The sequence below is a fragment of the Thunnus maccoyii genome, chromosome 7 (genome assembly GCF_910596095.1).
Source record: "Thunnus maccoyii chromosome 7, fThuMac1.1, whole genome shotgun sequence".
NCBI classification, from domain to species: domain Eukaryota; kingdom Metazoa; phylum Chordata; class Actinopteri; order Scombriformes; family Scombridae; genus Thunnus; species Thunnus maccoyii.
Window position 1 is genome coordinate 34,541,941 of NC_056539.1, and position 24,570 is coordinate 34,566,510.

Below are 24,570 nucleotides of genomic sequence, written 5' to 3' on the forward strand. Positions count from 1 at the left end.
AAATATATATAAGTATATAAAAATGAATGAAGTCAAATAAATTACACAGAAAATAACAAAACACTTTTTTTGTCAGTTGAAAACATTGAAACATCCAAACTCACTGGTGATAACATGCAGCACACTGAGCACATTTCACAGACATAATAAAGTTCATTATTTCAGCTGAAACTGATTGAATGTTCTCTGTTTATATTCTGGATTTTGGACGTGATATTTCTCTGAAGGAACAACAGTTGGCTTGTTTTTGCAGTTAATAAACGAGAGTCTTTCTTCCGCCAGTCTGGTGGATTCAGTGATTTTAGAGCTGCAGGAAAACACTTTCACCCTTCCTGTAACTGGGAATGCTGGTATCAGCAGTGGTAGAAGAAGTACTCAAACTGTTTTATTAAGTAAAACTCTTAATACTTAACAGTAAAAATACTGTAAAAGTCCTGCGTTGAACTTTTTACTGAAAGTGAAAGAGAGGAATCAGCACAATGTATTTACATTTACTTAAAATCTATTCAATTTGGAGCTTTTAGTCATATATAAAGATGGATAGTTTAATGAATAATAATGCATCATATTTTAACTGTTATATTTTGTGAGTGAAATCTGAATCTGATAAATGTAGTTTACAGTGTTTTCCTCTGAAGTAGAAGTACACAGGTGCATATTTTTCAAGTGATCTGGGGCCTTTTTAAGTTTTTTCGGGGTGCAATGAGTTAGAATAGTAACACGATTCAATATTTTTCATATCTAAACATGATTCGTGGCCTGCAGGCAGTTGCCTACATAAGAAATGATAAAGTCCGCCCCGGCCTGTGAGCACCTGAACGCAGCACGGCAGGTCAGCCAACATGGCGGCGCCCCTTCCCGGCATGTTGCCCGGCAGATGCGCCTTCTTCGTGGAGAAAAAGAAACGTTTCTGTAAAATGATCGTCGGAAAGGGGAAAACTTTCTGCGGAGAACACGCGACCATGGTGAGTTCACGGACACTAATGACAGACCGAGAGGAGGAGACTGATGGCAGCTGAAGATCGATCCTTCTGATCAGAACTCTGATCAATAAACTCAGTTCTTCAGATCTTCAGCCTCATCTGTTAGAAACACATTTTATAAAGTTTTAACCTGCAGCTGTTTGCAGTGACAAAACATTCACAGACTTTGTTTATTAGTACAGTTTTTCCACTTTTATCAATGTTTTGACTCAGAGAGCTTTACAGATGAAAATATATGTTCAGACGGTGGCAGATTAAAGGAAAAACCTGAATAAATGAGAGTAGAAGATGTTTCCACACAGCTGCGCTGCTCCAGTAATGAAGTAATGAACATCCACTGATGCTCTGTGACTTGTATAAACATCCAGCTGATTCTGATCTGGTATCGAGGTGACGAGAGGAAAAGATGTGAGCGGCTGAACGAGGGTTGATTGTTGGGGCGGACGGCAGCAGCTTCAGTCACAAAGACGCTCAGCTGGCTCGTCTGTCAATAAGAACAGTGACTGAAGTGACGTCTGCGTTTAGATCTGCGGGAAAGACGTCAGTAAACAGGGTCATGTGAGGACGTGTGATATGTGACTGAGAACGTCGATGCAGGACGTGATCAGACTGTCAGCTAGAATATATTTACATAGAGAGATATTATAGTATCATTACAAAGATGAATATACAAAATCCATCCAGGTTCTGGTCTACAGAGACGTGGAACACACTGATATGATCAGATGAGTCCTTCACCTGATTCGCCACCAAGAGAACTGGTCCAGGTCTGAATGCTGGACCCCTACAGTGAGGGGGTCTGGTCCAGGTCTGAATGCTGGACCCCTACAGTGAGGGGGTCTGGGGGCTCTGTTATGCTGGCATGGTTTGGGTCCACTTGTGCCCTTAGAGGGAAGGGTCACTGCTAATCAATACAAAGTAGTTGTGAGTGATCAGCTTTATCCTATGATGAAACATGTCTATCCTGATGGGAGTGGTCTCTTCCAGGATGACAATGAATGATTTGATGAGTATTAAATGATGAAAGGAAATATACATATATATATATATAGATTATTTGATATGATTCAAAGTTAAGGTGAAGTAAAGTTATTTCCAACATGGTCCCCAGATGTTAATCGATAAATAATATACTTCATCGGAACTATAACAGTCACCACATGTCCAAGTGGTTCTGCTGCCACCTGCTGGTTCAGCAGCGCTGCAGACGGATCAGAACACTTCACACCATCAACATTTGCACATTTCTGGTCAGTATTTTGTACTTTTCATCTCGTTCTCTTCAATTCAAATTCTAAACCTGTAGCAGCTCTTCTCACTTAGAATATACTTTACATATTTTTATTATGAATTTCGTTTAGCCTACTGAATTTTGTGTGTATTTTGACTGTAATGCATCACAACACTGAGGAAAATTCCTTGTGTGTGCAAACCTACTTGTCAATAAACCTGATTCTGAGTCATTTATATTCAGACTTCCTCCACAAACACACTTAGATCTTCTCATTCTACAGTTATCACTGTAGAAAGAAGAATTATTCAAAACAAGTTTGGTCTCACTTACAAAATAATGCAGAATACAGCTGCTGGCTGCTTAAAGTCCAGACGTGTGATGTAGAAATTTGAAGCCTGCGGTGAACAAACACTGAGATGAACTTTACTGTGAAGCAGGAAACGTCTGGTGTCCAACAGGAAAACTTTACAAACCAACAACATCTACAGATCCACAGATTCTGGGTTTTTAATGAGGGAAAAGGAGGAGATGATGTTAAAAGATGTTTTTAATGAGGTAACTGAACTTTCTTTGTAGAAAAACATATCAGACACACATTATTTTTCCAAGCAGAGTATTTATTTCTTCATAAATGACTGAAGAGAATCTTTAACTGTTACTGGAGTCTCATCAGAGATCATCATAAGCTCTGAGGATCAGTTCTCCAGGTTCTCTAGGTTCTCTGACGCAGCAGCAGACTGAGAGTTTCAAACTCTCGGTACAGAAATGGTTGATGGAGAGTCAATCATAAGTTTTCTTTGCTTGTTGTATAATTTGTTTGTGTGTTGTGTTGTTATGTTTTAACCGTTCTTGCCTGACTTCGATATCAGCGATCTTACCACCATCTTACCGCCATCTTACCACCATCTTACCACCATTTTACTGCCATCTTACCAGCGTTTTACCGCTTTCTTACCGCCATCTTACCACCATTTTACTGCCATCTTACCAGCATTTTACTACCATCTTACCACCATTTTACTACCATCTTACCGCCATCTTACCACCATTTTACTACCATCTTACCACCATTTTACTACCATCTTACTGCCATCTTACCACCATTTTACTGCCATCTTACAACCATCTTACTACCATCTTACCACCATCTTACTACCATCTTACCACCATCTTATCGCCATCTTACCTCCATTTTACTGCTATCTTACCACCATCTTACTGCCATCTTACCACCATCTTACTACCATCTTACCACCATCTTACTACCATCTTACCACCATCTTATCGCCATCTTACCACCATTTTACTACCATCTTAACACCATTTTACTACCATCTTACTACCATCTTACCACCATTTTACTGCCATCTTACCACCATCTTACTACCATCTTACCACCATCTTACTACCATCTTACCACCATCTTATCGCCATCTTACCTCCATTTTACTGCTATCTTACCACCATCTTACTGCCATCTTACCACCATCTTACTACCATCTTACCACCATCTTACTACCATCTTACCACCATCTTATCGCCATCTTACCTCCATTTTACTGCTATCTTACCACCATCTTACTGCCATCTTACCACCATCTTACTGCCATCTTACCACCATCTTACTACCATCTTACCACCATCTTACTACCATCTTACCACCATCTTATCGCCATCTTACCTCCATTTTACTGCTATCTTACCACCATCTTACTACCATCTTACCACCATCTTATCGCCATCTTACCACCATTTTACTGCTTTCTTACCACCATCTTACTGCCATCTTACCACCATCTTACCACCATCTTACCACCATTTTACTGTCATCTTACTACCATCTTACCACCATATTACCACCATCTTACCACTATATTACCGCCATCTTACCACCATTTTACTGCCATCTTACCACCATCTTACTGCCATCTTACCACCATCTTACTACCATCTTACCACCATATTACTACCATCTTACCACCATCTTACTGCCATCTTACCACCATCTTACCACCATTTTACTGCCATCTTACCAGCGTTTTACCGCTTTCTTACCGCCATCTTACCACCATCTTACCGCCATCTTACCACCATTTTACCGCCATCTTACCACCATCTTACCACCATTTTACTACCACCTTACCACCATTTTACTACCATCTTACTGCCATCTTACCACCATTTTACTGTCATCTTACTACCATCTTACCACCATATTACCACCATCTTACCACTATATTATCGCCATCTTACCACCATTTTACTGCCATCTTACCTCCATTTTACTGCTATCTTACCACCATCTTACTACCATCTTACCACCATCTTATCGCCATCTTACCACCATTTTACTGCTTTCTTACCACCATCTTACTGCCATCTTACCACCATCTTACCACCATCTTACCACCATTTTACTGTCATCTTACTACCATCTTACCACCATATTACCACCATCTTACCACCATTTTACTGCCATCTTACCACCATCTTACTGCCATCTTACCACCATCTTACTACCATCTTACCACCATATTACCACCATCTTACCACTATATTACCGCCATCTTACCACTATATTACCGCCATCTTACCACCATTTTACTGCCATCTTACCTCCATTTTACTGCTATCTTACCACCATCTTATTACCATCTTACCACCATCTTACCGCCATCTTACCACCATTTTACTGCCATCTTACCACCATCTTACTGCCATTTTACCACCATTTTACCGCCACCTTATCACCATCTTTCCACCATCTTACCACCATTTTACTGCCATCTTACCGCCATCTTACCACCATTTTACTGCTATCTTACCACCATATTACTGCCATCTTACCACCATTTTACTGCTGTCTTACCACCATCTTACCGCCATCTTACCACCATTTTACTGCCATGTTACCACCATCTTACCACCATTTTACCGCCATCTTACCACCATCTTACCGCCTCAGAGGAGCATTTTGTGTTTTTATGCTTCATAACTGAGCGGCAGTTGTCTTGTTTGTATTTCCATTGTTGTCAGATAATCTCTCTGCTCTAGTTCATCAATAAATCTGAGATTTCAGTCTCACATGTTTCTGTGCAGTTGAAGTGATGTCACAGTGATGTCATCATGCGGATGTGATGTCATCACAGCCTCCTGATCACATGTCCATCATACTAACATCACATCCTGCAGTGTGAGCTTCAGATCCAACGACCAGCTGCAGCCAATTGATTAGTCGATCAACAGAAGATTAATCAGCTATTTTAATATTTTAATAATCAAAGCTTTTGGTTTTGGCTGAAACTAAACGAGACATTTGAAGACATTTTTCACTGTTTTCTGACATTTTATAGACAAAACAATTAACTGATCAATAATCTGCAGATGAATCGATGATGGAAATGATCATTAGTTGCAGCTGTAGTTATTTATTAAAAGTTATTACTCTGACACTGGTGACAGTATTGATTACTGTGACATCACATCCTGTAGGTAAAGTCTGTGAGTCTGTTATAAACCTTCTGTTAACAACTTCCTGTTTCCTGTTTCAGGAGGAAGGAAGCAGCAGCAGCAGGAGGATCGTCTGTCCGCTCGACCCCAAACAGTGAGTCAACAACCATCAATCACATTATTGATGTCATTGATCATCAGTGGAGTTATTGGTTATCAGTGTTAAATATGAAACTCTCAAAGAATTTTGATGAAGTTTCTCAAAACAAGTTTGTTTTATTCAATCATTCATTTATAAATCAGAAAACACTGATCTCTGACATGTTAATTAATTATCTTGTTGCTGATCACAGACTGATAACAGACCGATCACTGATTGATCACTGACCGATAACAGACCGATCACAGACTGATCACTGACTCTCTGACCTGTGGTTTGTGTGTCTGTTGTGTGTTTGTGTGTTTTGTTCTTGCAGCACTGTGGATGAAGACAAACTGGACAAACACCTGAAGAAATGTAACTCCAGACAGAAACCAAAACCTGTGAGACAAACCTCCACTTTTACTTTTATATGTCAACACAACAGTTTAAAGATTTAATTTACAGTAAAGTAAACCGATGAGTCTCTGCTGCAGTTCACTGTGAGTAAACTTCTGCTGTCACAGTGACATCAGACTGCTGCAGTGCATTCTGGATGTTGGAGTTCTGTCAGTGATCACTGACCCTCAGAGCAGAACAGACATGTAATGATTCTTAGTTACTTTAGTTTATAAAGGAACTTTATTGTATATTATTATCATGGATGTTACATCAATGTTTACACATGTACATGTACTGATGCCGTCCCGCACTAAAACATATCACATGTGATCAAAAGCTCACTTACTAGAGCTTTTGACCGTATCCCATGGCTTTCTTCAGCAGATTACTAACCTCGAGTTTACAATATTTTATCACTCATATGTTTTCTGAACATCAACAGCACCTTAATTGTTTAGTTGTTTGATCCATAAAATATCAGAAAATGGTGAAAAATGTGGATCAGTGTTTCCCAAAGATGACGTCCTCAAAATGTCTTGTTTTGTCCACAACTCAAAGATCTTCAGTTTACTGTCATTCATTTAATTTCCCTTTGGCATTAATAAAGTATCCATCCCTCAAATATTCACACTGAAGAAGTTGGAATCAGAGAATTTGGATTTCCTTTCTTTAAAAAAAAGGACTCAAAAAAAAGTTTTAATAAAGATTCATTTGAATCGCTTCTCTCTTACTGTTAATAAAAAGGTTCGTAGCAGAGCTGTTGTGTTGGTTATAGTTGATTGTATCTAATAAAGTGACAACACAGGTGTGTTTCACCTGCTCTGTGAAATCTGTGAAATAACATGTGTAATAATGTGTGTTTGTGTTTGTGTGTTTGACCTCCGGCAGGCTTATTATGTCGAAAACATAAATGCAGGATCAGCTGATGGAGACGAGACGCTCCAACAGGTAACACCTCCTCTACTGCAGGTAACCATAACAACAATAATCCTGCTGATACTCATACACCTGTGTGTGTGCGTGTGTGTGTGTGTGTGTGTGTGTGTGTGTGTGTGTGTGTGTGTGTGTGTGTGTGTGTGTGTGTCAGGTGTGTCTATGTGAGCGCAGCAGGACACAGTTACAGTCTCTGGTGGACAAATTGAAGACTGCAGCGACAGGTGAGCTGAGAGGCAGGTAAACAGGTAAACTGATTGACCCTTAGAGTCTGATGATGTCATGGTTGTTGTCGCTGACATTGTTGTTGTTGTTGTTGTAGGACTGCAGTGTGATGTGGAGGACAGCGTCCTGTCTCACCCCGCCCTCCAGGAGGAACTCAACAACCCAAAGAACGGAGACTCCGCCCTAAAACACCTGAAGCAGCAGGTACACACCTGAACACACAGAAACACACCTGAACACACGGAAAACACACCTGAATACACACCTGAACACACAGAAACACACTTGAACTCACAGAAACACACCTGAACACACAGAAACACACCTGAACTCACAGAAACACACCTGAACTCACACCTGAACACACAGAAACACACTAAAACTCACAGAAACACACCTGAACACACGGAAAACACACCTGAATACACACCTGAACTCACAGAAACACACCTGAACACACAGAAACACACCTGAACTCACAGAAACACACCTGAAATCACACCTGAACTCACAGAAACACACCTGAACTCACACCTGAACACACAGAAACACACCTGAACTCACAACTGAACACACCTGAACTCACACCTGAACACATAGAAACACACTTGAACACACAGAAACACACCTGAACACATAGAAACGCACCTGAATACACAGAAATGCACCTGAACTCACAGAAACACATCTGAACTCACACCTGAACTCACAGAAACACACCTGAACTCACACCTGAACACATAGAAACACACCTGAACACACAGAAACACACCTGAACACATAGAAACGCACCTGAATACACAGAAACGCACCTGAACTCACTCCTGAACACACAGAAACACACCTGAACATACAGAAACGCACCTGAACTCACTCCTGAACACACAGAAATGCACCTGAACACACAGAAACACACCTGAACACACAGAAACGCACCTGGACACACAGAAACACACCTGAATATACAGAAACACACCTGAACTCACAGAAACACACAGAGACACACCTGAACACACAGAAACACACCTGAACACATAGAAACGCACCTGAATACACAGAAACACACCTGAACACACAGAAACACACCTGAACACACAGAAACACATCTGAACACATAGAAACACACCTGAATATACAGAAACACACCTGAACACACAGAAACACACAGAAACACACCTGAACACATAGAAACACACCTGAACACACAGAAACGCACCTGAACTCACTCCTGAACACACAGAAACGCACCTGAACACATAGAAACACACCTGAACACACAGAAATGCACCTGAACTCACTCCTGAACACACAGAAAAACATCTGAACATACAGAAACGCACCTGAACTCACACCTGAACACACAGAAACGCACCTGAACTCACAGAAACGCACCTGAACTCACTCCTGAACACACAGAAACGCACCTGAACACACAGAAACGCACCTGAACACACAGAAACACACCTGAACACACAGAAACGCACCTGAACTCACTCCTGAACACACAGAAACGCACCTGAAAACACACCTGAACTCACAGAAACACACCTGAACTCACACCTGAACACACAGAAACACACCTGAACTCACAACTGAACACACCTGAACTCACACCTGAACACATAGAAACACACTTGAACACACAGAAACACACCTGAACACATAGAAACGCACCTGAATACACAGAAATGCACCTGAACTCACAGAAACACATCTGAACTCACACCTGAACTCACAGAAACACACCTGAACTCACACCTGAACACATAGAAACACACCTGAACACACAGAAACACACCTGAACACATAGAAACGCACCTGAATACACAGAAACGCACCTGAACTCACTCCTGAACACACAGAAACACACCTGAACATACAGAAACGCACCTGAACTCACTCCTGAACACACAGAAATGCACCTGAACACACAGAAACACACCTGAACACACAGAAACGCACCTGGACACACAGAAACACACCTGAATATACAGAAACACACCTGAACTCACAGAAACACACAGAGACACACCTGAACACACAGAAACACACCTGAACACATAGAAACGCACCTGAATACACAGAAACACACCTGAACACACAGAAACACACCTGAACACACAGAAACACATCTGAACACATAGAAACACACCTGAATATACAGAAACACACCTGAACACACAGAAACACACAGAAACACACCTGAACACATAGAAACACACCTGAACACACAGAAACGCACCTGAACTCACTCCTGAACACACAGAAACGCAGCTGAACACATAGAAACACACCTGAACACACAGAAATGCACCTGAACTCACTCCTGAACACACAGAAAAACATCTGAACATACAGAAACGCACCTGAACTCACACCTGAACACACAGAAACGCACCTGAACTCACAGAAACGCACCTGAACTCACTCCTGAACACACAGAAACGCACCTGAACACACAGAAACGCACCTGAACACACAGAAACACACCTGAACACACAGAAACGCACCTGAACTCACTCCTGAACACACAGAAACGCACCTGAAAACACAGAAACGCACCTGAACACACAGAAACACTCCTGAACACACAGAAACACACCTGAACATACAGAAACACACTGAAACACACCTGAATACACTGTCTCACCTGTCAGGTGTCTCCAGTCCTCTATCTTAGGTCACCTGGAGGCGCTGGGGCTGCTGGGAAGGGGGCGGAGCTTTGTGGAGTTCGGAGCAGGTCGAGGGAAACTGTCTCACTGGATCCACGAGGCCCTGAAGACCTCCGAGCACCTGAACACCTGCGACGACTTGCTGCTGCTGCTGGTGGAGCGCTGCAGCACTCGCTTCAAGGTATGAGACAACCTCATATCTCCACACTATCAGAGCAGACAACCTCGTATCTCCACACTATCAGAGCAGACAACCTCATATCTCCACACTATCAGAGCAGACAACCTCATATCTCCACACTAACGGAGCAGCTGTCGACTTGAAGCTGAACATATATACAACAATATTTAGTCGTTTGGTGTTGTTGTGAATGTTCAGTATGACATCATCAGTTAGGGGCGGAGTCAGTTCTACAGCAGCAGCATTGGACATCCAGCAGATTCATAATATTACAAAAATGGCTGATGAAGAGCCTCCTGACATTTTAACAACGTATCAAAAACTTCTGTTCATTTTTCCATCGGAGAGACGATCACGTGTGTTCAGAGGAGTTTGTGAGGGTTTGGTAACCATAGCAACATACCTGTAGGAGGAAACGTCAACAATGATAAGAATGGGGGTAACAAATATATATACAAACCGACAGATTGTATATAACAGGGTAACAAATTCACCAGGTTGTGATTACTGCTGTTTTGTATTGTTTGTTTGTTTGTTTGTTGTTTTCTTTCTGTGTTGGTGTTTACTCTTGTGTTGTGGTTTTTCGGTATTTCTTGTCTTAATTGTAGAGTTTTGTATTGTAACAACATTTAAACTGTTTAGTTCTTCATGTTCAGTCTGTATGAAACGCTGCGTTCCAGGTGGACGGGAAACATCAGGATGCTGGAGTTGAGTTTGAGAGGCTGCAGGTCGACATTCAACATCTGGATTTAAGTAAGAGACAAACATCTGCAGACAGGTGTAGTCAGGTGTGTTCACAGTTTGACTGTCAGCTGACTCTCACCTGTTTCAGGTAAAGTTCCTCAGATCAAACACAAGAAGCTGCCGCTGGTCGGAGTTGGGAAGCATCTATGTGGAGCAGCGACAGGTGAGACTTTGATACATCCGATCAATAACTTTAAATCAATCAATAACTTTATCTCAACATCCTCATTAAGACCATCAGTTACTGTGTTTTTATTTTAATTTTCATTTGGAACAAGAGTTTGTACAGTTGTACGTTATACAGCATCATGTTCCAGTTTTTAACATTATGAGGCAAGAGAGTGAAACAGAGGAATAAAATAATAATAATAATGATAATAATAATGACAATAATAATAATAACGGTTTTCTTTCCTCTTTCTCTCCATATTTATGTGCACATAAACCCTTAAAGTCTCACGTCTGTGTGCTCGTCTACACAAATCTGCATGTAATCATCTATTCAAAGAAAAAGGAAAAAGATAAATAATATTAAGGCTAAAGAACAGTAGGAGGAAGAAAGAGAACAAAACAAAGATAAATAAGAACAAATAAATAATAAATAGAGGGCTCGCTGCCTATATGTATAAAGAATAAAGTAATAAATCAGAGCAGCTTCACAACTAAACGTCCTTCTGTTAGTTCAGTGTTTTAATATTTTCTGTATTATAATCAAAGATATTAAGAATCTGCTATTCGCCTGTTTAAACGGATCAATCAGAAGTTTTCTTTTAATAAATGATTAATAAAGTTGTTGATGTTTGAACATGAAGTCAGCTGATCTGTTTGTGTCCTCAGATCTCGCTCTGCGCTGTTTGTTAGAAACACCAGAACCCAGAGAGACTGAACCGCCTCCCAAACGCCTCAAACCCTCAGAAGAGCATTCAGGTCTGGATCCCGGTCCGGTTCAGGGTCCTGGTCCGGTTCAGGGCGTGGCGGTGGCTCTCTGCTGTCACCACCGCTGTGAGTGGCGTCACTACGTGGGTCAGCAGTTCTTCCTGCAGCGAGGACTCGGAGCTGCAGAGTTCTCGGCTTTCTGTCGGATGTCCAGCTGGGCAACATGTGGCCTCAGACCGACCAATCAGGACCGTCCGCCCGGGGATCCGACCAATCAGAGGGGAGACGACGAAGAGCACGAACCAACAGAGGAGACGGACGCAGTGAACGGGTAAATGTTTAACCTAGAACTGCAACGATTAATCGATCAACAGAAAACTAATCACCAACTATTTTCTATTGTATGTTCTATTTTAGGTGACGTGTTCATATTTCTCGTTTATTCCAAACAAAGATTTTTAGTTTGTCACATAAAACAGAAAAAAGCTGAAAATCCTCACAAATAAGGAGCTGAGACTTGGGGAAGGAAGTTCAGAAGCTGCAACGATTAGTCGATGAGTTGCCAACTATTTTGTCATTTTTAAGAATAAATGAAAAATGTTCTGATTCAGCTTCTTAAATGTGAATATTTTCTGGTTTCTTTAGTCTCTGTGAAACTGAAGATCTTTGACCTTTGAATTCATCTAAAAATAAAAAACTAGCATCATGTGCTCAGCAGGATATTTGGACAGTTTTTCCTCTCAGACAGACGATGCTGCATCTTCTGCAGTTGAAGTGAAAACATAAAACGTGACCCGTCGTATATCTGACGGTGTCTCTGATGTAACGTCTCGTCCTCTCTGCAGGTTTCTGTCAGCAGACGAACGTCAGCAGGTCGGTCGTCTCTGTAAACTTCTGATCGACTGCGGCAGACTTCACTTCCTGCAGAATAAAGGATTCAACGGCAAACTGACGCGCTACATCAGCAGTGACATCACTCTGGAGAACATCCTGCTGATCGCCGTCCCCGCCCCCGCCTCTGCCTCCACATCTGTCTCCTCCTGAAGGACAGACTGCAGATCTTCACTGTCTCCACAGACGAAACAGAAATCAAACTGCTTTTGTTTTTAAGTAAAAGTCTTTTTATTTGGTTCATTTAAGATGAAAATCATCAGACTGATGTTAAAATGTTGTGTAAAGTTTGTATTAAAGCATCTTCAGTTTCTTATCTAAACAGTGTTCAGTGTCTCTGTTGATTGGCTGCATTTATAATGTTTTTCAAAGTGAAAGTGTTCAAACTTCAAACAGCACACTGATCCTGTTCAGTCTGTAAGATATGATGATGATGATGATGATGATGATGATGATGATGATGATGTGCTATAATGTCAGCTATCAGACTAAATGTTCTGGATGTGTGATGCTGCAGATGATCTGAGGATCTGTTCACAGTCTGTTTATTAAGTTTTCAAGCAAGAGTCAATACACACGTCGTGACTTCTGCTTTAAAAAAGTTCTTCACTGAGTTTAAAAACCTGCAGTTGAGCTCTGAGAGGAAAAAGCCCAGAAGAAGAAATGAAGATTATTTTACTCTGTCGGTGCGTCGCTTGGCTCTGAAACGTTCAAAACAAAAACACGTCAGAAAATCAGTTTCTGAAGGAATAAATACAACTTAAAGTTTGTTTTTTAGTAAGAATCAAGCAGGATCGAATCCTACAGGAATGATGATGATGATGATGATGATGATGGTTATTTATTAGTAGTCGTAGTGTTACATGGACGTTATTGTAATTTTAATCCAAAGCCTCAAACATCTGAATGTAAAAATGACGTATTTGAGTGATACTATATTCTAAACTCAAGCTCCACTTACTAGCATTTTGCTGAGGTTTCAACCATATCCCACTGCCTTCTTCAGTAGATGTAACTTATTTATCATCATGTGACCCGAGAGCAGAACATCAGTCACATGATAACAGTTTGTACATGAGGAGACGACATCCCTCGTTTCCAACCAGCTGTTGATCATGTGACAAAAGTTTGATACGCTGACTTCCGTTCACTGAAGAAAGCTGTGAGATTTGGCTGAAAGCTCTGGCTGGAAAATGTAAATAACATTTACAGACAATATATTAAAATATAGATATAAGATATATATAGATATAATAGATTTTTGGGTGGTATTTGAACTTAAACTGCTGTGTCTCAGCAGGTTGATCAGATCGTCCAGTAATCACAGGGTTGGTGGTTCGATGCCCGGCTCTTCCTGTCCACATGTCCTAGTGTCCTGGAGCAAGACACTGAACTGAACCTTTGATTGCTCCTGATGGTCAGATCAGCACCTTGTAAATGCTTTGGATAAAAGAGCTTTATATAAATCTAAATAAATGAAGTCCTGACTCTCAGTTTATCTGGCAGACAAGACTGAATGTAGATTCACAGCTGAAGAAGAAAACACTGAGGCAGTTCTGGTTGAGTTTTTTAGTTGCAGTTGAATTACTTTGGTTAAGTTTAGCGCTAAGATTCAGTACAGAAGTTTCATAGTAAAAAGAAGTGAAGTCAGGCTCATGCTGAGTGTAAACATGTAAAACAGTCCAGCAGTTGTTATAAAGTGAACAGCTGACGTGCATTAAAACATGTTTAGTACCATAAGCATGAAGTGTTGATACTAACGGTTAACACAGTGCACGTTGAGCACAGCGTACGCTCTCTTTCTGGCCTCCTGGATGTACATCTGCATGAACTCTCTTCCAAACATCTCTCTGTCATCTTCTTCATCTTCTTCTTCTTCTTCATCATCTTCATCCTTCTCAGCCTTCGTCTTCCTGACCGGCAGCGTCACATCCAGAGTCAGAGGGTTGTCCCGAAAATTCACAAACCTGCTCCAAGAAAGACAGAAATGAGTCCTGACTGAGCAGAAAAAATAATGTTTTTATACTGTTTGAACTGTTCTGACACAAAGCTGCACAATATTACAAATATGAATAATATTATTGGCCGTTTGTTTCACTCAGTGAACCGATATTTAAACTAACATTAACCAGACTTTAACCTGAAAGACTGACCTGAGGTTGGACAGAGTGACCTGAGGTCTGACAGAGTGGCCTGAGGTTGGACAGACTGACCTGAGGTTGGACAGAGTGGCCTGAGGTTGGACAGACTGACCTGAGGTTGGACAGACTGGCCTGAGGTTGGACAGACTGACTTGAGGTGGGACAGACTGACCTGAGGTTGGACAGACTGGCCTGAGGTTGGACAGACTGACTTGAGGTGTGACAGACTGGCCTGATGTTGGACAGACTGGCCTGAGGTTGGACAGACTGACCTGAGGTTGGACAGACTGGCCTGATGCTGGACAGAGTGGCCTGAGGTTGGATAGACTGACCTGAGGTTGGAGAGGTTGGACAGACTGGCCTGAGGTTGGACAGACTGACCTGAGGTTGGACAGACTGACTTGAGGTGGGACAGACTGACCTGAGGTTGGACAGACTGGCCTGAGGTTGGACAGACTGACCTGAGGTTGGACAGACTGACTTGAGGTTGGACAGACTGGCCTGAGGTTGGACAGACTGGCCTGAGGTTGGACAGACTGACTTGAGGTGTGACAGACTGGCCTGAGGTTGGACAGACTGACTTGAGGTGGGACAGACTGACCTGAGGTTGGACAGACTGGCCTGAGGTTGGACAGACTGGCCTGAGGTTGGACAGACTGACTTGAGGTGTGACAGACTGGCCTGATGTTGGACAGACTGACCTGAAGTTGGACAGACTGACCTGAGGTGTGACAGACTGGCCTGATGTTGGACAGACTGACCTGATGTTGGACAGACTGACTTGAGGTGGGACAGACTGACCTGATGTTGGGCAGACTGACCTGAGGTGGGACAGACTGACCTGATGTTGGACAGACTGGCCTGATGTTGGACAGACTGACCAGGGGTTGGACAGACTGACCTGATGTTGGATAGACTGACATGATGTTAGACAGACTGACTTGAGGTGGGACAGACTGACCTGGGGTTGGACAGACTGACCTGAGGTTGGACAGACTGGCCTGATATCAGACAGACTGACCCGAGGTTGGACAGACTGACCTAAGGTTGGACATGTCCTCCATCAGCGAGGGGATGTCTCTCAGTCTGTTGTTGCTGAGGACGAGCGTGTCCAGACTCGGCATCCTGCTGATGTTTTCTGGGAGTTTCTCCAGCTCGTTCCTGTGCAGCCACAGAGTGTGAAGCTTCTCCATCCTGAAGACACAAACATCTCGCTGTTGATTGGTTGATGGCAAGAAGGAGGGCGGGACACAACAATGTTTCAGTCCTTCACCTACCTGTGGATGTCTTCAGGTAAGTTCTGCAGTCGGTTTCCTCCCATGTCGAGCCACTCGAGCGCCGGCAGGTCGACCACGCAGTCCGGCATGCAGGTGAAGTCGTTCATGGACAGATCCAGGCGCTGCAGCCGACTGAGGTTCCTGAACTGAAGGACAGGAAACAGACCTCAGTGAGCTGGATCAGAGACGATTCCTGTGTCCAGGTGTAGAGGACCTGGTCTGGAAGCTGTCTGATGTGCTGCTAAATACCTGAACAGAAATCTGGTTTAGATCTGCGTTTATTCAGAAAATGGTTTAAACGCTGGTTTGTGGCTGGTTTATGTTTGTATTTATTTGTGGTTTGGAAGCTCTGAGATCAGTTCACACCTGGTTTGAAGGTTGATGCAGGTTTGTTGTTATATGTGGTTTGGATATAACTGTATCGCAGCATTTTGTACCTGGTTTGTGTGAAGGAATTTTCATATATAGGATTATGAAAATTAAACAGACAGAGAAAAGGCAGACAGCTGTTGTTTCTTGGGTCATATTGTACCTCAGAGTCTCTACAAGGCTGCTGCCAGAGGGGCAGGTTCAGGTATGTCAAAGGTTCTGCATGTTGTGACTTGAACCAAGGTCTGTTAGTCAGGAATCCTTATCTGGAGGGGCGAGAGATTTAACTAAACATGCAGACGACTCCCCTTCAGACTCTATGTGTATTTTACTGGATCTACACCAGTAATTTGAATTGTAACTGCTGGTCAATCAAGTTTGTGTTTGTTGATAAATCTTTTTGCATGAGACATCCATATCTCCTGGAGTTACTGAATGGACAGTTTGGAAGCTGATAAAGGTTTTGGGTTCATACTTGCTGGGACGCTGATTTGTGTTCACAATGGTTTTGAAAGCTGCCAGTGGTTTCAATTCATACTTGAAGCTACTTCAGGTCTGTGTTCATATCTTATTAGAGATCTGGTTCAGGTCTTAGTTTAGACCTGGTCAGGAAACTGTCCGAAGTGTCAGTTCACACCTGGTTTGAAGGCTGATGTAGGTTTGTTGTGACACATGGTTTGGAACCAGAACAGTAACTGTTAAACCTGGATGGGAAGCTAGTTTAGGTTTGTACTTAGTCAGAAAGTGGATTCTGGTCATGTGGCCATTAAAGTATTCAGTCCTGGTTTAGTTTTCATTAACACCTGATGAGGAAGGAGGTTTAAGTTTGTGTTCACACCTGGTCTGGAAACTGCATCAGGTAGTGTTTTTTCTATCTGCTCAGGGAGCTGGTTCAGGTCTCTGTTGGTACCTTATTGGGAAGCTGGTTTGGGTTTGTACCTGGTGTGGAAGCTGGTTCAGGTCCCTGTTCATGGCCAGCTCCAGCCTCTCCAGACTCTCACAGCAGCTCAGCTCTTCAGGAACAAACCGGACTCTGTTGTAGCTGAGCAGCAGCTCTCTGAGCCGGGTCAGCTTCCCTGAGACCAGAACCAGGACAGCAGGAGACTCAACACACCGAGACACAACTGCACTGCCAACTAAACCCGGTTCTATCTACCCCCTCAGATCTGTGAGGGGGGGTACTGACCAATCTGTTTGGGGATCTCAGTGACCCCGTTCCGGGACAGATCCAGAACCAAGAGGTTCTGGAAGTTGGAGATGAAGTGAGGGATCTTCTGTAGTCCGGTTCGGTGGATCTGCCACTCCTGGACCTGATTGAACTGGATCAGACAGCCCGGCAGCGTCTGCGGGACAGAGGGGGGGGGGCAGTTATTAGTTTGAATGTTCAACTTTTTTGGCCCTCATGAAATGTTTCATTTTGGCATTTTGGATCATTTCCAGGGCAGTTTGGTGAAATACGTCAGTTCCATGTTGTGACTGAACTCTTATTAAAGAAAGTGAAGGGTGCAGCTGAACTTATAATGAAGAACACTGAGTTATAATCCCAGTTACAGATTTAAATGCACAATATGTAATTTCAGCCACTAGGTATCTCAATCAAAACAATAACAAAAGATGGAGTGTGATGAAGATGTGAAGTAGCAAGGGATCATGGGAGTTGTTGTCTTCATTGTTAAACAACCAGCTTCACTGGGATAGGATTACTCCAGTGTTCATCATTCAGGATGTTTTTACCGGGAGCCGAATTACCAGCAGAGGTCTCCTCCTCTCCAAAACAAACAGTGTTTCTCTGACGATGTTTGGCGAGCACCGGACTTCCTGGAGAGGCTGTTAGCTGGACGTTTGCCCAGTTTATTTCTCTGATAACTTAAGATCCAGATGTCCAATGACTAAAATCCTTCTTCCGGCTAAAAGATAAAGTTAAAAATGACCTAAATTTATCACAAAAATGTGGTTCAAAACATAAAAAAATAAAGGTAAATTTTTAACAGTTTGTGTGGAACAACCACAACGCTGATTATCTTGTATGTGTGTAAGTTACTCTTTGGTAGACGTCATTGTAGCGGACAAACACAGCGCTGCCGTATGCATCTTGTGCGTGTTTACTCTTTGGTAGAGGAGGTATGACGCCATTGACAGTCTGTTTTGAAAATTGTTGGAAACATTTGGGATAATGTAAGTACACAACTCAACAACATATATAACATATGTCTAGTTGTTTTTAGACATTTTAATGTGGAATAATTACATATTATACCTTTAATGCAGATTTTATTTTCAAAAAATAGAAATAATAAACACAACGTTACTTAACAACGTCAGTTCAACATCTCAGCAACATTGCTGATTGTCTGCATGTTATGTACATCACTCTGTGGCAGGTTGCCAGGTCAGATCTATCTTGCATGCAAATTACACAAATAATATTGTGGGGGGGATTATGTGTTTCATCTTCTGTCCTGGGAGCAGCAGTCTGTCTGTTAAAGAGCGTTTCATCTCTTGGTGGTCGGCTGTGATCACTGAGTGTCTCCTACAGTAACCAAGGTCAGGTGGAGATATGCTGACTGGTCTCCTCTTAGAATGGACAGCATGTGACCTGTGTACAGACTACGTGACTTCAATTAACTTTAGTCAGCATAGTGTCTCGTTTATAGTTCAATAACCAATAGATGCATAGATGAGTAGAGAATAACCTTTTTTGGAGGCAGTGAGGGAAAGGATCTGGTGAAGGGTTTAAATACGGTGTTTGACTTGGACTGAAACGCTGTTCTCCTCCATCGAGCTTCAATAAATGTTCCTGTGTCTCCTGATGAGGTCTTCACTTTGGGTTAACCAGCTCTATGTCACAAATATCTATCAATAATAATCCATTATTTAAATTAAATTATTTATTTATACACAAATCCTACCAAACTCCAGATCAGCACACACATACACGCAACGTGCGGCACAATAAACACACACTAATATAACTTTATAGATATGACTATATGTTTGGAACATAGACTGTAAAAAATATGGACGTAGTCACCATGACGTCACCCATTGGTTTGTGAACTGTTGTTTTGAAACTTCGAATTTAGCGATTTGATCATCACCATCTTGGATTTAACTGTCGCCATGTTTGATTTTTGGAGCCAGAAGTGACCATATTTGGACGAGAAGGTTGAGTTGACCATAGCTCTAGCTGCTAGCCTGGTTAGCACAGTGCATTTACAGTGTACGGTTAAAAGTGATCATGCTAATGCTAATGCTAATTTCTGTTAGCGAAAAGCCAAAAATCATTAAAACAAACTGTACTCAACAGAAAAACTGAACATCCGACTCCTTAGAGGATCTTTTATCACAACCAAACGCTGAACAAGACTTTTTTAGGTGAAAAAACATTACAATTAACTTTCATGAACTGAAAACACACTGTGAAATAGCAGCAGCTACACCTATACTCTGGGGTTACGCTATGGTTACGTTACGTAATCAACGTTGTCGCCATGGTAGCGACTTCTCAATTGCAACATAGCCACACCCTAAGGCATATTCTGCTTTATCGTCTATTTTACTCTAAATGGGGCCATAATTTATTAAATGAACATCATGCTGTATTGAAGAAGAATTGAAACTAGTGATCGAGACCATAAACTCATTAGGAAAGTGTTTACTGAGCCAATAAATCAAGTGAGCAGTAGGGTCATTTTCTCATAGACTTCTATACAATCGGACTTCTTTTTGCAGCCAGTGGAGTCGCCCCCTGCTGGCCGTTAGAGAAAATGCAGGTTTAAGGCACTTCTGCATTGGCTTCACTTTTCAGGCTGGGGGCTATCCGCTTGGTTTGGAAATGACAGTAATACTGCTGGACTGTAAAAGCAGTGTTTATGGCATATTTTGAGTTTCTAACATACTTTCATTTCCAGCTAATGGTGACTCAGCTGGAAGTGTGATGGGTTTGAATTTAAAAAATGCTTTAATTTGTTTAACCGTTCCAACGTCAGCCTCCATCTTTAATGTGACATTAATGTCCGGCCCTGCTACTTCCTGTGTGGAGGACGTTACCTTCCACTCCTCCTGTTGGATGCGAAGGACGAGGCGTCCGTCTTCTGTCTGCAGCTTCTCTTTCAGTCGAGCCAGAACCGCCCGGTCCTCCCAAACACCAACACTCAGTCTGAACCAGAACCACACACATGAACCACATTTCTCAACCCTGAGCTCATATGACTGTAGAAAACTCAGGAACTACTTTAGGTGATTAAATCATCTTTCAAATTATTCTGATGTCATGAGTTTCATAGTAAAAAATAATGAGACTATCCAGCTGATATTCGTCTATGTGTTTGTTTCTTTCTAAAAATGACCAGCAGGAGGCGCCAGAGTCTCAAACACAGACACTTTAACCTCACCTGACTCCTGGAGGTAACCAACCTGAGCCACAACTGCACACAGGAGATACAACACAAACAGTTTGAGAACTGCTGGTTTAATCTATAACTATTTCTTGTATTTTATAAGCTTATTACATAATATTAATCTGAAATGTAACTAAAGCTGTCAAATAAATGTAGTGGAGTAGAAAGTACAATATTTCCCTCTGAAATGTAGAAAGTAGCATCACATGGAAATACTCAAGTAAAGTACAAGTACCTCAACATTGCACTTAAGTACAGTAGTTGAGTAAATGTAGTTTCTCTCCGCCTCTGCTGCGTTAACCAATAAAAACAGCTGTGTGAGGAGGCGGAGTCTGACCTTCCTCTCGGCGTCCTCCTCGTCTGCTCCACTTCCTCCTTGCTCTTCCTGATCCTCGTCTCCCACAGAGCTTTGATGGAGCTGACCGAGCCGCACACAGCAACGCCCGCCATGATGACCGCTTCCTGTCAGCCTTGTGATGTCACAGCGCACAGGAGGACAGGCAGGATGACCTCTGACCTCTGACCTGCAGCCTCTTCCTCCCCCTGGTCATCCTATTTCATTATTAACCAACGAGTCAATCCTCAAAACTTCATTTCTCTCAGTTAGAAAAACATTGATGTTAACGGACAATTAAGGTAAAATAATATAAACAATAATAAATAAAAATATAAATATTTAAACAAAAAACAAGTAAAACAGAAAAATGAAACTAATTTTTTAAAGTTAATACTTGATACTATTATAATATTAAAATAAATAAGTATAAAAAACTGAAAAATAAACACATTTTTGATTTGTTTAGTAAAAACATAACATTACTGTTATATTAAAATAAATAAAACAAAGAACAAAGAAAACTAAATAAATTGTAATAAAAAATAAAAATAGTAAAGTATAGTATAAAATAGTATTGTGTTTTTATTTCAGTTTTTACAGAAGAAGATGATCCTTATATGTAGAATAAGGTCATTTATGTTCTGAAATAAACATTTAATAAATGATTTTGTGATAATCAAGGCTGCAACTAACAATTGTTTCCATTATTGATTAATCTGTCGATTATTTTCTCAATCAATTGATTAGTTGTTTGGACTATAAAATGTCAGAAAATGGTGAAAATATTGAAAACGTCCTCAAATGTCTTAAGATATTCAGTTTACTGTCATGAAGACACCAGAAATATTCACATTTAAGAAGCTGGAATCAGAGAATTTAGACTTTATTTCTTAAAAAATTACTCAAAACTATTAATTGATTATCAATATAGTTGGTTATTGAGCTCTAATGACAATATTGAAAAGTTAATTTTAAAGTGTAAATGTAACTAAGAAACCTGAAACTGAAAACATGTCCTGTTATTATTAAAATAAAACTTTTTCAGTTTTATTTTATCTTGAAACTTTCTTCATTGATACTGTAGCAGATATGAATTTAAATAGATTTATTCTTATGAACGTACGCTCACATTCCTCTCATGTATTTCTGATCACGGTTACGCTTCAGTCTGAAGATCAACAACAGCTGAACACACAAACTGTCTGCTGTCATATACATATATGTAGTACGGCTGTAGTATTTCTGTAGTATTGCAGTAGTATACAGTCGTAGTATTCATGCTGTTAGTAGTACTGCAGGGTGGCAGTTCTCACCTTGTGGGAGCACAGCAGCCGTCCTCCATGCTGCGTCTCTTCACAGGAAATCAGATCTGCTGGATAATTTTAGCCTCCAGGTCACATGACCCTCAGCCACACATGACCTCACTCTGTTGGTCTGTTTCATATCTGACTGTTAGAAAAGTGTCTGAAAACGTTAATAAAGCGTAAAATATTTTGTAATAAAAGTCCTTGACAGTCTGTCACATTCTGCTGCTCACTGATGATTTAAAAGAAAACACAGATATCAAAGTTACATTTAATTAATATTAATAATAATAGAAAAATCATCTGATGAACAGATGAGATGACTGTTACCTGAGAAGCAGCGAGTCAAATCAACAGTACGACTGCTTAGTTCTGAATCACCAATTGAAATTACAAATCATGAAAGCACCGGGGTTCAAGCAAGTTTTTGAAGGTTTTGTATGAATGCTTGCTTGCTCCCTGAGGTGGCTTCTTGTGGAGAATGGAGTCCGATGTGCTGGGGTAAGGAGCTGGAGTCTGGATCCTGTAATGATGAGTGAGTCCGCCGGTCCAGAGTTGAAAAGTTCCCATTGGAAGAGAGCTCCTGGTTCATGCTCTCCCAGGCTTGATCCTCAACTCATGACTCTAAACGTTTCACCTTCGGTTGCTCTGAGTCACATCTTTAGACTACCAAACTGCAAGCTTTCTACCAGCATGGCAGAAAACAAGAAGACAGACAAAAGCAAGCAGCAGCCCAAAGAAACAGCCTAAAACAGCCCCAAAAACAGCACAGAGTCTCAGGTAGGACATTGTTTGAAAGTTTTGGTCTGCCTGCCCAGAAGGTGCATCCTGGCCGATCCCAGGGGTTGCAGAGTCAGTCCCCTCCTGTTCATGGACAGGCGGGTACGGTTCTTGAATACATTTAATCCATATATCAAAGTAGCTTTAGCGTTCGGACAGTGAAACAAGCAGAATGGTACTAAACATGATAGTTTATAGACGGCAGGGGTCCACGTCATTTGAGGGGTGTGTGTGTCACTGGAGCATGGTATATAGTGCAGCATGTCTTGTGTCTTATGTTAGTTTACCCAGTGATCAGTTCTTCGGTTGGTCACTCAAGTCCTGAAAATCAAAATCCACAGTGGGATTAAAGTTGGTGGCAGCTCGTCTGTGTGTGACTGGCTGTTAGAGGTGAGTTATGATAACGGATGGTTGGGGTCGTTCATACTGGGGTGTGAATTGGTCTTCCCATCTTGCTGCTCTTGTAGCTTGAAGGATCAAAGGTGGTTTGGGTCAGTGGTCTGGTTTGATGACCATACAGGAGATGAGGGTTTATTATGTGATCCTCTCTGTTTGCAGGATGTTTAGATGGTCAGTGAGGAGTTTGGAACTCTCACTTGTATGTTATTGGCCAGCTTTCCTGGGGGGTTGAAGGAGCTGGTCGGTTGTTTAAGGCCTCTGCCTTCAAAACATGCAGAGACTTTACCCTACACCAGTACCAATCAAAGGTTTGGACACTTTCGCATTCAAGGGAAGGTCTGTCCAAACCTTTGACTGGCACTGGATATATTTCATTTATGTCTTTTGGGTTTTTTTGAAGGGGGGGGGGGGGGTAAAATGATCTCACCAGCTGTCTTCAAACTGAGAAAACAATAATTTGTAAACTGTTATTAAGGTTTGTGCACTTCAACTTTATTCAAAGTTATTCACCAGGGTTCAAACAGTTCATACGTTTATGAGTTGAATCATTTCAGACGGCAGGAGCCTGAAAACTGATCTACACATTCCCCAAAATACAAAAACCCAACACACTGTTTTTACACGTTTACATTGAGTCTGTTGCTAAAAACAAAAAACACAAAAGCAGGAAAAGTTTTGTTCAAACATGTGAGACAGACAAACACGTAACATAGAACCGACACCGTGTGCTCTTTACCCAGCAGCCACCAGGACACTGAAGAAGCCCAGGAGAGATAACTGAAACATCAGGCTGCTGCTGAGGAACACAGTAAGGAGGAAGAAGCTTATCACAG

The 24,570-nt window shown here is 41.6% G+C and overlaps 2 protein-coding genes across 3 annotated transcripts; one reads left to right on the plus strand and one right to left on the minus strand.

The window, feature by feature from the left end:
• The first annotated feature begins 796 nt into the window (after positions 1-796).
• On the plus strand, positions 797-13,052 carry trmt13 (tRNA methyltransferase 13 homolog). Its single transcript, XM_042416198.1, has 11 exons — positions 797-965; positions 5,769-5,821; positions 6,144-6,210; positions 7,097-7,156; positions 7,296-7,365; positions 7,464-7,570; positions 10,034-10,219; positions 10,900-10,972; positions 11,052-11,126; positions 11,801-12,170; positions 12,685-13,052. Exons 1-11 carry the CDS (start codon positions 843-845, stop codon positions 12,881-12,883), a joined length of 1,383 nt encoding a protein of 460 aa, XP_042272132.1. The 5' UTR covers positions 797-842; the 3' UTR covers positions 12,884-13,052.
• Positions 13,053-13,139: 87 nt separating this feature from the next.
• lrrc39 (leucine rich repeat containing 39) lies at positions 13,140-22,745 on the minus strand. Of its 2 annotated transcripts, XM_042416199.1 has the most exons (9): positions 22,568-22,745; positions 21,255-21,469; positions 20,568-20,676; positions 17,704-17,860; positions 17,457-17,593; positions 16,149-16,294; positions 15,913-16,065; positions 14,492-14,697; positions 13,140-13,431 (listed from the first exon to the last, which is right to left on the minus strand). In XM_042416199.1, exons 2-9 carry the CDS (start codon positions 21,365-21,367, stop codon positions 13,406-13,408), a joined length of 1,047 nt encoding a protein of 348 aa, XP_042272133.1. In that variant the 5' UTR covers positions 21,368-21,469; positions 22,568-22,745; the 3' UTR covers positions 13,140-13,405. The 2 variants fall into 2 exon arrangements, with proteins under 2 accessions (XP_042272133.1, XP_042272134.1); XM_042416200.1 differs by lacking the exons at positions 15,913-16,065; positions 16,149-16,294; positions 17,457-17,593; ... (2 more) ...; positions 21,255-21,469; positions 22,568-22,745 and adding exons at positions 14,884-15,003; positions 15,253-15,794.
• Positions 22,746-24,570: the final 1,825 nt, after the last annotated feature.

Bases quoted from the DNA above. Each gene is read 5' to 3' on its own strand.
- trmt13 (XM_042416198.1), top strand. From the start codon at position 843: ATGGCGGCGCCCCTTCCCGGCATGTTGCCCGGCAGATGCGCCTTCTTC. The intron at 5,822-6,143 runs GTGAGTCAACAA...TTGTTCTTGCAG, and splicing joins TGTCCGCTCGACCCCAAACA to CACTGTGGATGAAGACAAAC. The intron at 10,973-11,051 runs GTAAGAGACAAA...CACCTGTTTCAG, and splicing joins CATTCAACATCTGGATTTAA to GTAAAGTTCCTCAGATCAAA.
- lrrc39 (XM_042416199.1), bottom strand. From the start codon at position 21,367: ATGGCGGGCGTTGCTGTGTGCGGCTCGGTCAGCTCCATCAAAGCTCTG. The intron at 17,861-20,567 runs GTAACGTCCTCC...TCTGTCCCGCAG, and splicing joins TCCAACAGGAGGAGTGGAAG to ACGCTGCCGGGCTGTCTGAT. The intron at 13,432-14,491 runs GTTAGTATCAAC...TGAACGTTTCAG, and splicing joins CAACGTGCACTGTGTTAACC to AGCCAAGCGACGCACCGACA.